This window comes from Lycium barbarum, chromosome 5, assembly GCF_019175385.1.
Source record: "Lycium barbarum isolate Lr01 chromosome 5, ASM1917538v2, whole genome shotgun sequence".
In the NCBI taxonomy this organism is placed as follows: Eukaryota; Viridiplantae; Streptophyta; class Magnoliopsida; order Solanales; family Solanaceae; genus Lycium; species Lycium barbarum.
In genome coordinates this window covers 125,811,182-125,826,333 of record NC_083341.1, presented here as the reverse complement: position 1 = coordinate 125,826,333, position 15,152 = coordinate 125,811,182, and the positions used below count along the sequence as shown (strand labels likewise).

Sequence of the window (15,152 nt, the reverse complement as noted above, 5' to 3'; positions counted from 1 at the left end):
TATATTTTTACCAAATTATATATATTTTGTATAAAAATATTATTATTACTTTTTGAAGAACAGATTTATCTGCGAAATTGTGTTTTGGGCCTCGATTCATAGTCAACTTAGCTAAGCATATAGTGATGCAAAAATAATCCTGGAGGTCGGTGATCGTGAATTTTAATTTGACCGTGCTTGCTCTATAGTCAAAACTTCAAGTTTAACAAATTTTGACTTTGACCTTGAAGTTTCTCCTTGAGTCAAGTGAGAATTAAAAGTTCAAGACCACCCGTTTTGAAGATCATTGGGTTTTTGCACAAAGATGACATAACTCAAATATTGTATGGAGTATATTATTCACCAATATTTCAAAAATAATCAAATCATACGACTAAAAATGATACATACTGCAGCAAAATTCAAAGCACAAATGCTATGAAGAATCCAATAATCCATGAAAACCAATGAGGGCACAATGAACCAAAAGTGGAAGCTCCACTAGTATCATTCTCTTGACTTGGTGTGTAAACAGTACTTGATCCATTATTATTATTCGGGTTTGACCCATATAACATTTGGACCCCCTTAATATCATCACTCGACAGTTCCACTTTCCTCACTCCAGCACCAAGTGTAGGAAACATGATTGCTTCATTTTCGGATGAATGATCCAAACCCAACAAATGCCCGATTTCATGAACTGCAACCGATTCAAGATCCACTGCAGATATTCTCGACATCCCTTCTTTCAAATATTCGCCGTTGACCACCCAATTTTCGTCGCCGTCTAGGTGGAAAAATCCTATTGGCGGTGAAAACGCGTGTGCCAAAATCTTCATGGGTCCATCAAACGGGTTACCATCTCCATGGTCCCCCGTGAAAAACCCTATCCGAATATCCGCCAATCTATAAGAATCCGTTTCTGTGAAAGTTAACGGTGTTACCTGTTGGAATCGAAATAACGAGGAGTCACGCGGAAGCTAATAATTGTACCCCTTTAATGACAACAAATCAGAAAAAATAATAATATAATAAACATAATATTTAATATGTTTTGGTCAAGTGACCTATGACAAAACTAATATAAAAAATATAAAACCTACTTAGAGAATAATTTATCTCTAAACAAGACTCTTTAATAACTACATTGTGAATACTATTGCTTTAAAAATTCGCCTCCAAAAAAATGATAGATATGAAAGAGTCCTTTTCAGGGAAAAAAAAAGAAAGAAGCAAAACACAATTAAGTTAGAATCCAAATAATATAGGAAACTCACGATAGACCCTAACATTACCTCCCTCCACTTATCAAACGCTACCTTAACAGAATCCGTTAATTGATTCTCCGGTAGAAATGCATAAATTTAGTCTTACTCGAAGGCCAACGTGGTCGTCCTTCAAAGAACGAGAAATGAGCCACTGTATGCATCGTCAGAGACTTCCGGAGTTCATACTAGTAGTGCCATTTACTATATCTGGATTTCAATCTCGGTTTCATCATATGTTGAAGAGTGAGCATGTCGAATTTTAGAGTACAAGGGCAAATCTGACCCTTTTCCGTAATATTTAATATGATTTGATCAAGTAGCCTACATATATATTGTAAAAACCTAATATAAAAAGCATAAAACCTATTTAGAGAAAAATCTCTCTCCAAATAAGACTATCTAATTACTACATTGTGAATGTTATTGCATTGTGTATGAGAAGAAAAGATCTTTTATTTATAGAAGTTCAAAGTTTTTCCTCCAAAAAAATGATACATATGAAAGAATACTTTTCCAAAAAAAAAAAAAAAAAAAAAGTCCTTCAAGAAAACTTTTTTGAAGCAAAACAATTAAGATAGAATCCATATAATGTATGAAACTCAGGACAACCCCAACATTACCTCCATCCACTTATCAAACGCCCGTCCAAACATGACCTTAACAGAATCCGTTAACTGATTCTCTGGTAGAAATGCGTACTTTAATTTAGTCTTACTCGATTGCCAACGTGGCCGTCCTTCAAAAAAAGAGAAATGAGCCACCGTATTTATCGTCAGAGACTTGCCGGAGTTCATACTAGTAGTGCCATTTACTATATCTGGATTTCCGCATCTCGGTTTCATCATATGTTGAAGAGTGAGCATGTCGAATTCTCCGGTGGTGTTAAGATTAAAGTTAAGCTGATAAGTCTTAAGAGCTGAAAAAAGAACATCATCAAATTCATCACTGAAATTTTTGCTTAAAGAATTAATATATCCAAAATGTTGGAAATACTGTTTGATTTTAGCCAAGCCTTTGATTCTTTGGCCAATGTGGCAACCCAAATATTTGTTGAAATGGTTCCATGTAGAATTAATAGGAATTAAAGAACGTGGAATTGTAGAAATATTATGGTAAAAATGAGCAGAAACAGGAACAGAAGCAGTAATGATTATTAAAGCAACAATATTAATGAGGCTGAATAAAAGAATTTTCATTTCGAGTTTGCTAAATGAGTAGGAATGAATTTTGTTGATGTTTTCTTTTGTGGAAAGGGGAAAGGAAAAATGTATTTATGTCTTGCCTTTAAACTCAATTAGAAGGTTTTCGTTACATGTATTTGTGGAGTTGTTTCTTTGAGGAAAACAAGAAATGCCGGCATCGCACCGTCTTGAGAACTTTGTAAAATCAGTTGGAATGGTTCTTTGAGAGTTTTTTAAAGCAAAATTGAACCATTTAGTATTATTTAAAGTTTACTGATTTTTTTTCAATCGAAGTTCACTGATTTGACTAGTTTACAAATTCGTATATACTGAAAAGGTAAAATACATCAGATCAAGAAGATCCTTACCCAATATCTTTGTTTAAGGATTAATCGGTTTAACCGGAATTAGTTCCTTTGAAACTGGATCTCATTCTCTCAATTTGAGGTCGTGCCTTAAGAAATCTACCAATGATTGCTTGTTTACGTTTTTTTGCTTTGATCCCGTAGTAATCCTTTGTTTTTAAAAATAGTGAAAATGGTTATTTTGTCCCTTTGTTATACAAAAAAGATCAATTTTATCCACTCTCCCGAATTTTATATGAAAAGGATAAAAATATCAGGATTCAAGTGGCTCAAATATACCCCTCTCCGTTAGGGATATTCAAGGTGGACATTCAATTTCACGTGTCACTGACATTTTGTTGAAATAAAACTTCCGTATCCTCAATGCTTTAACATAAATATAGTTTATTTTCTATTATGTTTTCTCTTGAAATTTAAGGCCAACTAACTAAATAGCTCAAATTTGCACTATTGCCATTATTTAGGGGTGGTCTTTAATATTTGCCCCTCAAATTGTTGGTCTTTAATTTTTGCCCTTCACCTAATACCCCGAGTTTTGAGTTCGAATCCCGGCTCAGTAAAAAAAAAAAATCGCATTAGGCCTATTCAGGCAAAAGTTAAGCCTTAAGGCAGATGTTTGCCTTAAAGACAAATTTTTGCCCAAAATTAGACCTACTTAGGCAAAAGTTAGGTCTTAAGGCAGAGGTTTGCCTTGAGACAAACTTTTGCGCAAAATTAGGCCTTAAGGCAAATTTTTGCCAAAAATTAGGCCTTAAGGCAAACTTTTCCCGAAATTAGGCCTTAAGGCAAACTTCTGCCTTAGGGCCTAACTTTTGCCCGAACAAGCCTAATTTTGGGCAGATGTTAGGCCTTAAGGCGGAGGTTTCGCGAAAGCCTTGCCTTGCGAATTTTTTTTTTGACTGAGCGGGGATTCAAACCCAGAACCTCTGGGTATGTTCGGCTACTTTTTTGAGCGAAGGACAAAAATTAAAGACTAGCAATTTGAGCGGCAAAAAGTAATGACCAGTGCGTTTGAAGGGCAATCCGCACAAAAAAATAAATAAATGAATTTCTCCTGCTGTAAGAATTCATGAAACGCGATAGCACTCTTGAAATCCATTTTCGTGGGTGCATAACGCAATCAAATCGTTGGCATTATAGTACCCTAGGGCCAATTTGCACCAGAACTCCTTATGCACTACTTAATATGATAGGAACGAAACTCAAGTTTAAGTAAAGAGATATTGTAACTTGCCTTAAAAGTTAAAATCATCTTTCTTTAACATCTCTCCCAATTCTGAAGCTTTATGCCTTTATTACCACTCTCGCATAGAAAGACGCTAATGGTGTGTGGATTCTTATATGGCTACTAGCCGCGGGCTACTAATAGAAAGGCACGTAAATAACAAATGCTCGTGTTTCAGCTATGAATGGTTCCTCTAATTCTATATTTCTGTCTTCGTCTATTAATTTCTTGAAATCACAACTTCATTCAAGATCATATCCGCTTTTAGGCTACCATTCTATTTCTTTGGCTTATTTCTTGCCAATGTGAAACTAATTTATGAGATCAAAACTGCTGGAACGCCATGCAGAACAAAAAAGAAAGGCAAGCTTTCATCGTTCTATTGCTTCTTTCGTAGACTAACATTCAACAGTCCTCAATATAAGAGGAAAGAATCCTACTTTGCTCTATTTGGATCAAAAGCCAATGTACAATGCATTACTTGAATTTCAATCTCACCATTGAGACAATTGACTACATACTATCATTAATAAAGTATAGTATATATTCTGACAGAGTCAGGTACCAGTTTAGTTAAGGAGAAATCACTAATTTCATATTTCAAATATTCAAGAAGGACCAATCTACTAATCCAAAGAAACATTAACAAGTGTACATAATAAGGCTTTATTCAACTCTTAACTCATTTTGTAAAAATACTACTCATGTTATAAGAGAAAAGGCATGTTTTAACTCCTGAACTTGGCACGAAAACTCACTTTAGCAACTAAACTTAACTTCTATTTATTTACCCCCTTAACAACTTACGTTTCAATTATTTTTCACCCTAAAAGAATAATACTACTCTCACAATGGGAGGTGTATTACACTCGCGCCACGTCATTGCCACGTCAATGCTACATCATTGCCACGTCGTTGCCACATCATTGCCATGTCAAAATTACCAACACTTCATTTTTTTTTTTTTTTTTTCTCTTTCTCTTTCTTCTTCTTTCTCCTCATCCTCACCCTACATTTAACAACCACTACGCCGCTGCTACCTCCACCGCCGCCGCCGCCGCCACCACCGCAAAAAAAAATTCATTATTATTATCAATCCAAAAAAAAATCACACCACCATCTTTAACCCACATCCACAACCACCACCATCATCTCCCCCAACAAATTTCATCCAACTCCTTCTCAAATTAGTCCCACTTACACTTCAATTCGTCTAAATTAGTTGTTTTGGTTGTTATTGTTGGCCATTATTAGCAAACCCATTTCTTCCATAACCATTATTCCATAACTTTATTTTTGAAAGAAAATAAAAAACAAAATCAAGAACCACCATCTTTAACCCACATCCACAACCACCACCATCATCTCCCCCAACAAATTTCATCCAACTCCTTCTCAAATTAGTCTCACTTACACTTAAATTCGTCCAAATTGGTTGTTTTGGTTGTTATTGTTGGCCATTATTAGTATTATTATTAGCAAACCCATTTCTTCCATAACTTTATTTTTGAAAGAAAATAAAAATCAAAATCAAGAAACCAAAAAATGGTGAAAATGAAAAGAAAAGAATGATGAGAATATAGAGAGAAAGAGGGATTTGTGACGAAGAACAAGAAGCAGCAGCTGGGGGGGGGGGGGGGGGCTGTGGAGTGAAGAAGAAGAAGAAGCAACTGGGGGGGGGGGGTGGCGGGGCTGTGGCGAGGGGGGGGGGGGGGTGACGGGGCTGTGGAGTGGGAAGAAGATGGTGGGTGGGGTTGTGGAGTGGGAGGGGGATTGTGAAGAAGGTGGTTTTTATTTTTATTTTATTTTTAATTGTATAATGTTTATTTTATTTTTTAATTGTATAACCTTTATTTTATTTTTTAATTTATAATAATATATATATATGAGCGGGTCCACTTTTTTTTTGTTTTTCACTCTCTTAATTATTATTTTTTTGTTTTTTTTTGCCACGTCAGCATTTGGGGTGGAAAATAATTGAAACGTAAGTTGTTAAGGGGGGTAAATAAATAGAAGTTAAGTTTAGTTGCTAAAGTGAGTTTTCGTGCCAAGTTTAGGGGTTAAAACATGTCTTTTCTCGATGTTGTAATAATATATGTAGTAATCATAACAAGCTCCAAAATTTGGCTTGGATTGTAACTTGCACACATATAATGTGCTCCACCAACATATGTATCTGAGTAGTTAGATAGAAGAACCCTTGCTTAGTTGAAATCTGACCAACTTCCAGGTTTTATGGAAAAATTACTAAGCTGTATATTGTAAATTTAAATTTCGTCAACAGCGTTGTTGTTAAGCAAAAAATAAAATAATCAAATGTGTGTTCTAATTAAGCCAATAACTATTGCAACTACAAGCTAATTTGATGAGCGCCTTGTATTGTAGTTGTGGTTGATTCGAGGATCTCAAAGCCTTTCAAGGCATAGCGCCAAATATATTAGTGCGACCTTCTAACAGAAGATGTTATACAACTATTGGTACATTATTTCAAAAAAAAAAAAAAATGTTATGCCGTTTCAACTATATATAGGCACATTAATAAGTTTCGAATTACTCAAAGTAAACACCAACATAATTTCGATACCTTTGATTCAGCTGCGTTGGTTGCCAAGGAGAGGTCAAATTTCCAGCAAAAGTTCTCAACTGAAGCCTATCGGTTGCATGAACGTACTTCAATCCAATTTCAGCTTCCATCAGGCTCGAACCAACAATTGGACACGAGTTTGGGACCTTTTTAGTATCTATTAGCTTGAATGAACGTAATTTGGGAGTAACAATGATAGCATCATCCAATTCAACCATGTTACTCAAGATCAAATTCTCCTGTGCATGACTCAAAAGTTTGATTTTTTTCAATCTTTTGCATTAACGAAGAAACAAGGTTTTAAGACACGGGAGGAGGAACTGGAGAGGGAAGAAGAACGTGAACAGGAAGAGAAGATTCCAGAAATTCCTTAGCCCTGTAGCTCAAGCTTGAGGTTGTTATATACACCTCAACAAGGAGATTAAATCTGAACCGTTGGAGCTCATTAAGTTGAAACGAAATCCCTAACGTCCATGTGTTATAATCTGAACCATGCTCTTATTTGAGCCTATTCGAGCTCATGACAATGACAGAAAATAAATCATCAATAGAGGCCATGAATTTGTGCTAATGTCAAACTCTGTTGAGTTTTATTTGATGTTTGCAGGGTTGGCTGTATATATAAGGATTTCTTTCCTAACCAATTAAGAATAACAATTTCTACACTTTATATATCTCTAATTCTGATTTTCTATTATTTTGTAGGGAAATAAACAAATTTTAGTCCTTGCATATTGCATTATTCCAATTATAGTCCTTGTATTATTCAGGGTAGAAAATTTTACCTTCAATTAAATCATATGTGCGAGTTAATCCCTAAAGCTAACTGAAGTTATATGGTTATTGACAATTACTCCCTCCGTCACAATTTATATTAGGGTTTTACTATTTGGGGAGTCAAATAACTCTTTCTTTTACTACGATTTTTTCTCCAACTCTTTCATATATTGTGAATTACTAACTATGCAGACAGTACTTTTATGTAGTTTTCAAATATGTAAATTTTATTATAAAATACTCAAAAAATCTATGTTTGAAATTGAGTCAGATTAACTGCATTGACCCTTGTACTCCGAACCCCCTCATATAAATTGGGACAGAGGCGGTAGAAAAATATCCACTACAAAGTACAATCCCGTGTTTATTTGTTTTAAAAACGGAAAACAAATTTGAAATTTCTTAAAAAACAACAACTGAAAAGACCTAAACGGCAAACCATCAGGCTGCTCTTTCTATAACCATTACCCAATTCACGGCCTCACCTGCATTCAAGAAAGGACCACGCCTCCAGCTTTCCCCTCTAAGAAATTCTCTTCTCTCCCTCTCGTCTTTCTTTTCTACCATCGCTTTACTTGACAATCATTTAGCTTCTTTGTTATTTGACAATAAGAGTCTTGGCGTAACTGGTAAAGTTGTTGTCATGTGATCAGGAGGTCACTGTGGAAACAGCCACTTGCAGAAATACAGGGTAAGACTGCGTACAATCGACTTAGCGGGAGTTTAGTGCACCCGGCTGCCCTTTTTTGCTATTTGACAATAAGACCTTATGTAACCCTTTCACAAAACTGATAGAAACTAACAGTCCACCAAAAAAACAGATAAGGGACCAGGTTTCTTATGTGTTCTCTCAAGCAAAAACAGAAAGTAAATGAGACAAAATATTTACGTGGAAAACTATTTGCTCAAGGGATTAAAAACCACAAACTACACCAGTAGGATTTCCAACTTCACTAACTGAGCAACGTTTTCAGATTACAAGCCTTTTGCCAATAACTCTATTGCAAGCACTCACTTGACTAACTCTAGCCAAGAACCAATTGATTCAACTAAATCTAGCTGAACCTCAACTCACCATAACTAACTATAGTCAGACGTTCACACAAAAAGCTTAATAAACCAAATACCTACAAAAACCCTTCTTAAAAGGAAGTGTAGGTTTACAATATTTATACCAAGAAGACAAAAACTAAACAACCTAGGACTTAAGACATCTTCAGTCTTGGGATCTGGTCCTTGGATTTATTTAGTCTTGATCTTGAAAGCTAGAGAAAATAGTGGTGGCTGCTCTTTTCAACAATGAGAATAATATGATTTGAAGTGCTAGGTTAAACAAATGCCAACATGTTGTTTATATAGGGAACCAATGAGAGCATGTGAGGATCATGTGAGTGACATGTGATATAGATAGAGACAGTACAATGATCCTTGTCTTTTAGCCGACATATAGCTATTGTTCTATTGTGGCTCTGCAAGTCAGAATAGTGCCACAGCTTTACAGCTGTCACGTTCGTACAGTGCCCAGGGGATCTGATCAAGGACCTGGTCCTTGGTGTATATGTCGATCATCAAAACTATGAAATGTCATAACTCATCAATTTCCCCCTTTTTGATGATAATAAACTCGTAAGTGATGTTCCTCCTGAGGACCAGGTTCCCCCTGCAGATTTGACCTCAACAACATGTAGCATATAACATTCCCATTTTCATTCAGAGAACCAGTTTCCTCTTGCGAATCTTGCCCTCAGCAACATTCTAACCTTTTCTATCTTACCACACTTGTGCAACATTACTTAAGGATAAACATGTCACGACCCAGCTAGAGGCCGCGACGGGTCCCGAGGCTGACCACCGAGCACCCCTTATTTCCTCACTTGTCATAGTCATTTACGCTTCTTTATCATTCATAATTGTATGAAAATCATTTTCCGGTGGAAAACCCAATCAGTCTATATATGTATATACAAATGCCTCATTAGGCCATCAAAATAGTATATATAATATATACATGCATGCTGTAATAAACTTGTGAGACCATCTAACCCACACTACGCATCTACGAGCCTCTACTGATATACTATACATGTAGACGGAACAAGACTCCGTCATGCCCAAAATATACATATGTACCAAAAGGATAATCATAAGCACCTCCGGACAATGGAGTGCTTTCAATCAGCTGATAACTCCTAAGAATCCGGATCGAGCTCGCCTCCTTGTCTACCTGTGGGCATGAACACAACGTCCAAAGAAAACGGACATCAGTACGAATGTTGTACTGAGTATGAGAGGCATGAACAAAAACAACACATCAAGAAAGTAAATGAGACATCAAGTATGGAACAACTGTACCTGACTGGGAATCATATGAAAAGTAATGCATGCTGACTTACTTTTATGCTTATCATCATCTCGTGTATGCATATCATATGTATATATATATATATCTAAACTGCCCGACCATATAGGTGCGGTGTGATAATCAGTAACATTAGCCCGCGTCCAGGCCTCCCGCGTCCGGGGTACCATCTCATGCCGCCCACTAGTGGTGTCTGCCCATGCCAACTGGCCATGGTGTATCGTATAGCTGCCCGCTTTCGCGGTGACTGCCCGGCCAACTAGGCCCGGTGTGATGCAATCATGACACATAAAATATTTATAATGATATGCTTATCAAAATATACTTATCATCATACATGCACAAGGAATCTAGAACAACTGCATTCTATCGAGGTGACGTAAGGTCGTGAACCCTCGATTCCATTATGAGCATTTATGAACATTCTGCCTCACCTTGAAGGGATTAGGATATAAGGTGAGTGTATACAAGTAACAACATCATTTACTTTATAAGAACGTCACATCATATATCTTGACTCATGTAGCTATGCATGATCTTAGGCTCTTGGCTTTCCGGGATATAGGAGAATCATGAAAAGGGAGAAGAATCATGTCATGGGATTCATGCCATAGAAAGGAAAGGACTAGCCTCACATACCTTTGTCGCTTAGTTAAGCTATCGTTCACTTGTTCTCCTTCAATATCACGTTGTTACCTTCACGAGAGAATACGCATAATAGTTAGTCAATCGACCATAAGAACGCATCGTTATTTCTAGAGAAAATTGGGCAGCGTTTCCTTTGTTTCTACTGCTTTTCTCATGTTCTATTTCAACTCCCAAACATTTACAACAACACTCACAATATCGTATCAACATTCATCACTTATCTATATTTAGCAAAATCCACTATTTTCCTCCAATTTCTCCACATTTAATGGTTTTAGCTCAATATCATAGTTTTACTTACTTCACACCTATTCCATGGTCTATATGCCATTTATAACGTATTCATCATCACAACATATCAACGTTCATGTTCCATTCAACTATCATTCAATTGTGACACTATTCACTCAGTAATGGCCCATTTTCTATGTTCTTCTACATTTCAAGCATCATAGCTTTCCAATACCTTAAATAACATGATAAAGTCATGAAACATACCTTAGATGATGGTGGAACAAGCCTAGAGTGGAATCACTTCTTTAGCACCAAAACCCTTCTTCACCTCTTTTGGAATTTCTTGAAGGAGATGACTTCCAATTAGGTTTCATACACTTTATTTCATAGATTTGGTGTTGACGATCATTGATTTCCTTGGTATTCTTGTGGTTGAAGTGTTTGGAGTGTTCTAGAGATTTCTTGAAGGTTATAGATGAAGTATGAATGAAAATGAATGAGAAAGTCATTTATAATAATCACAAAATCTGATTTTAATGAACAGTCGTCGGGGTGTACAGTGGTCGTAAACCACAGTTTACGGACCGTATACTAGTTTATGGGCCGTATAACGTGGTCGTATTTAAGCATATCTAAACAGAAAGGTTGGTTGAAGATCATGGCAGTTTACGACTCAGTTTACGGGCCGTATATCAATTTACGGCCCGTATTCCAAGTCGTTTTTAACCATTTGAAGCATTTGACAGAAATTTGAAAATTTTGAAATGTTGAAGGACGATGGCACTTTACGGTCCGTAAATCACTTTACCGGCCGTATTCCATTTTACGACCACTGGCTGAAATGAAATTCTACAACTTTCTTAATTCCAAAGTTCATAAATAGTCATTCCCTACTTAATAAAACATCGCACACTCATGCTCTTCGTTGGTCTATTCATTGTACATGTACGGGGACTTTTCCGAGGTGTAACATTTTCCCCCCCTTTTTGGAACATTCGTCCTCGAATGTTAAACTCTCGAAATTCTACGAAAATTTCGCCAGAGTTTCCCCTGTAATTTGACACTACCAGCCTGTCATAACAACCCATAATATCATCGCCTCACAGGGCTACATCAGAATATCAACATAGCCATGGCCACACACGACCAAAAGCATAAAAATGAAGCGTACATACCTCATATCGTCGGCATTTCGTCTTGGATATCTCCCGGGGGTTGGAATAAGTGTGGGTACTTGGACTTCATGCTCTCTTCTACTTCCCAAGTCATTTCTTCCCGATTGCTACTCTGCCATAAGACTTTAACCGAAGCTACCTCTTTATTTCGAAGTCTCCGCACCTGTCTATCTAAAATAGCAATAGGTACTTCTTCATAGGTCAGCTTCTTTGTCACCTGCACATCATCAACCGGAACTATTCTTGTTGGGTCTCCAATACATTTGCGGAGCATCGAAACATGAAAGACTGGGTGAACTGCTTCAAGCTCCGAAGGCAAATCCAATTCATAGGCTACCTGACCCACCTTGCGGATGATTTTGTAGGGTCCAATGTATCTGGGACTTAGCTTCCCTTTCTTACCAAATCTCATCACCCCTTTCATTGGCGACACTTTCAATAACACCCAATCACCGGCTTAAAATTCCAAGTCTCGACGACGATTGTCCGCATAGGACTTTTGGCGACTTTGAGCTGTCAACAACCGATCTTGGATCACCTTGACTTTTTCTATTGCTTGTTGGATCAATTCAGGGCCCACTAGTTGTGCTTCTCCTATTTCGAACCATCCGATTGGAGATCTACATTTCCTTCCATATAAAGCTTCATATGGAGCCATTTGTATACTGGAATGATAGCTGTTGTTATATGCAAATTCAATTAGCGGAAAATGATCATCCCAACTTCCACCAAAATCTAGCACATATGCTCGTAACATATCCTCCAAGGTCTGAATAGTATTCTCGACTTGTCCGTTAGTTTGCGGATGGAATGTCGTGCTGAGCTTAACTTGAGTACCCAAACCTTCTTGGAAGGACTTCCAAAACTTGGCTGTAAACTGTGGCCCTCTGTCTGTAATAATGGCCAAAGGAATTCCATGAAGTTGCACAATTTCTTTTAGATACAACCCGACGTAGTCTTCTGCCGAATACATGGTTCTGACTGGGAGGAAATGAGCTGCTTTTGTGAGTCTGTCCACGATCACCCATATTGAATCATACCTGCCACGGGAACGGGGTAATCCCACGATGAGATCCATGTTAATTACTTCCCATTTCCACGTAGGAATTTCCATTGCTTGCAACAAGCCCCCTGGCTTCTGATGTTCGGCTTTTACCTGTTGGCAATTCGGACATTGTGCTACAAAATCTGCTATGTCCCTCTTCATGCCATCCCACCAGTATATCAATTTGAGGTCATGATACATTTTAGTTGCACCGGGATGAATAGAATACCGAGAATAGTGTGCTTCCTCTAAAATCCGTTGGCGCAATTCTGCCACATCCGGTATACATAGCCTGCCTCGATATCTAAGGATCCCATCTATGGAAACTTCAAATGGAGACTTTTCCTTTTCACGAGATAGGTCTCGGTATCGGTTTAATTGAGGATCTTCATATTGCCGTTCCTTCACTTCTATATTCAAGGATGAAACTGTGGGGTCATTAATGCTGATGCCTGTACTACCCGACTCAATTGCACGTATTCCAAGACTTGTTAATCGATGGAGCTCCCGAACCAGCTCCTTCTTTTCTGAAGGAACTTCACATAAGCTACCCATTGATCGACGGCTAAGCGCATCGGCTACTACGTTAGCCTTTACGGGGTGGTACAAAATGTCCATATCGTACTCTTTCAACAACTCTAACCACCGCCTCTGCCGCAGGTTCAACTCCTTCTGTTTGAAGATATGCTGGAGACTCTTGTGATCTGTATAGATATCGACGTGCATACCATACAAATAATGCCTTCATATCTTTAAGGCATGAATAACCGCGGCCAATTCGAGATCATGAGTTGGATAATTCTTCTCATTTTTCCATAACTGTCTCGAAGCGTATGCAATCACCTTCCCATGCTGCATCAATACACATTCTAGTCCCACACCAGAAGCATCACAATACACAACATAGCCATCTGGCCCTTCTGGAAGTGTTAGTACTGGAGCTGAGGTCAACCTGTCTTTCAACTCTTGGAAACTACGCTCGCATGCATCGTTCCACTGAAATTTTTCCGACTTCTGGGTTAGCTTCGTCAATGGAGCTGAAATAGATGAAAAGCCCTCTACAAACCTTCTATAATAACCTGCCAAACCCAGAAAACTACGAACTTCCGTAGGCGTTGTAGGCCTTGGCCAAGTCTTCACAACTTCTATTTTATGAGTGTCAACTCGGATGCCATCATCTGAAATAACATGACCTAGGAATGCCACAGAATTTATCCAAAACTCGCACTTTGAGAATTTTGCATATAATTCCCGAGCTCGAAGAATGCCAAGAACAATTCTTAGATAATCTGCATGTTCTGTTTCTGTGCGAGAATACACTAGAATATCATCAATAAATACTATCACGAAGAGATCCAAAAATGGCCTGAACACATTATTCATTAGATTCATGAACACTGCCGGGGCATTTGTCAACCCAAACGACATCACTCGAAACTCATAGTGGCCATACCTCGTTCTGAAGGCTGTTTTGGGAATATCTTCTTCTCTAATTCTCACTTGATGATAACCAGATCTCAGATCTATCTTGGAGAACCACTTAGCACCCTGTAATTGGTCAAACAAATCGTCAATTCTGGGGAGGGGATACTTGTTCTTTATTGTTACCTTGTTCAACTGTCTATAATCGATGCACATCCGTAGAGATCCGTCCTTCTCTCTCACAAACAAAACTGGTGCTCCCCACGGCGATGAACTGGGCCTTATAAATGCCTTTTCGAGCAAGTCCTTCAACTGTGCCTTCATCTCTTTCAATTCTGCCGGAGCCATTCGATAAGGAGGAATAGAAATGGGCTCAGTGTCCGGCAATACATCAATAGTGAAGTCAATTTCCCTCTCAGGAGGAAGACCTGGTAGTTCATCTGGAAATACATCTGGGAATTCATTCACTACCGGAACAGATTGGAAAGCTGGCGACTTTTCCTCGGTGTCATGAACCCGAACTAGATGGTAAATATAGCCTTTAGCTATCATATTTCTTGCCTTAAAGTAGGAAATAAACCTACCCTTTGGGGATGCCGTATTACCCTTCCATTCAAGTACGGGCTCTCCCAAAAATTGAAATCGAACCATCTTCGTTCGGCAATCGACATTAGCATAACATGAGGCCAACCAATCCATACCAATAATTACATCGAAATCTATCATTTCAAGCTCAATCAAATCGGCTTTAGTCTGGCGATCACATATCACAATGACATAAATTTTGTATACTTTCCTCGCTATTACCGGATCACCAACCGGAGTGAATACCTCAAAAGGTTTAATGGGCTCGGATTTCACCCCAATACAATCCGCGACATACGGAG

At 37.9% G+C, this 15,152-nt stretch overlaps 1 protein-coding gene across 1 annotated transcript; it reads right to left on the bottom strand.

Annotated features, from left to right (window-relative positions):
• Nucleotides 1–242: 242 nt before the first annotated feature.
• On the bottom strand, nucleotides 243–2,446 carry LOC132642699 (metalloendoproteinase 5-MMP). Its single transcript, XM_060359762.1, has 2 exons — nucleotides 1,871–2,446; nucleotides 243–926 (listed from the first exon to the last, which is right to left on the bottom strand). The coding sequence occupies exons 1-2, from the start codon at nucleotides 2,444–2,446 to the stop codon at nucleotides 402–404; spliced, it is 1,101 nt and encodes a 366-aa protein (XP_060215745.1). The 3' UTR covers nucleotides 243–401.
• Nucleotides 2,447–15,152: the final 12,706 nt, after the last annotated feature.

Excerpts from the sequence above, each read along its gene's own strand:
- LOC132642699 (XM_060359762.1), bottom strand. The coding sequence starts at position 2,446 with ATGAAAATTCTTTTATTCAGCCTCATTAATATTGTTGCTTTAATAATC. Across the intron at positions 927-1,870 it reads CGTTTGATAAGTGGATGGAG|GTAACACCGTTAACTTTCAC; the intron begins GTAATGTTGGGG and ends CGATTCCAACAG.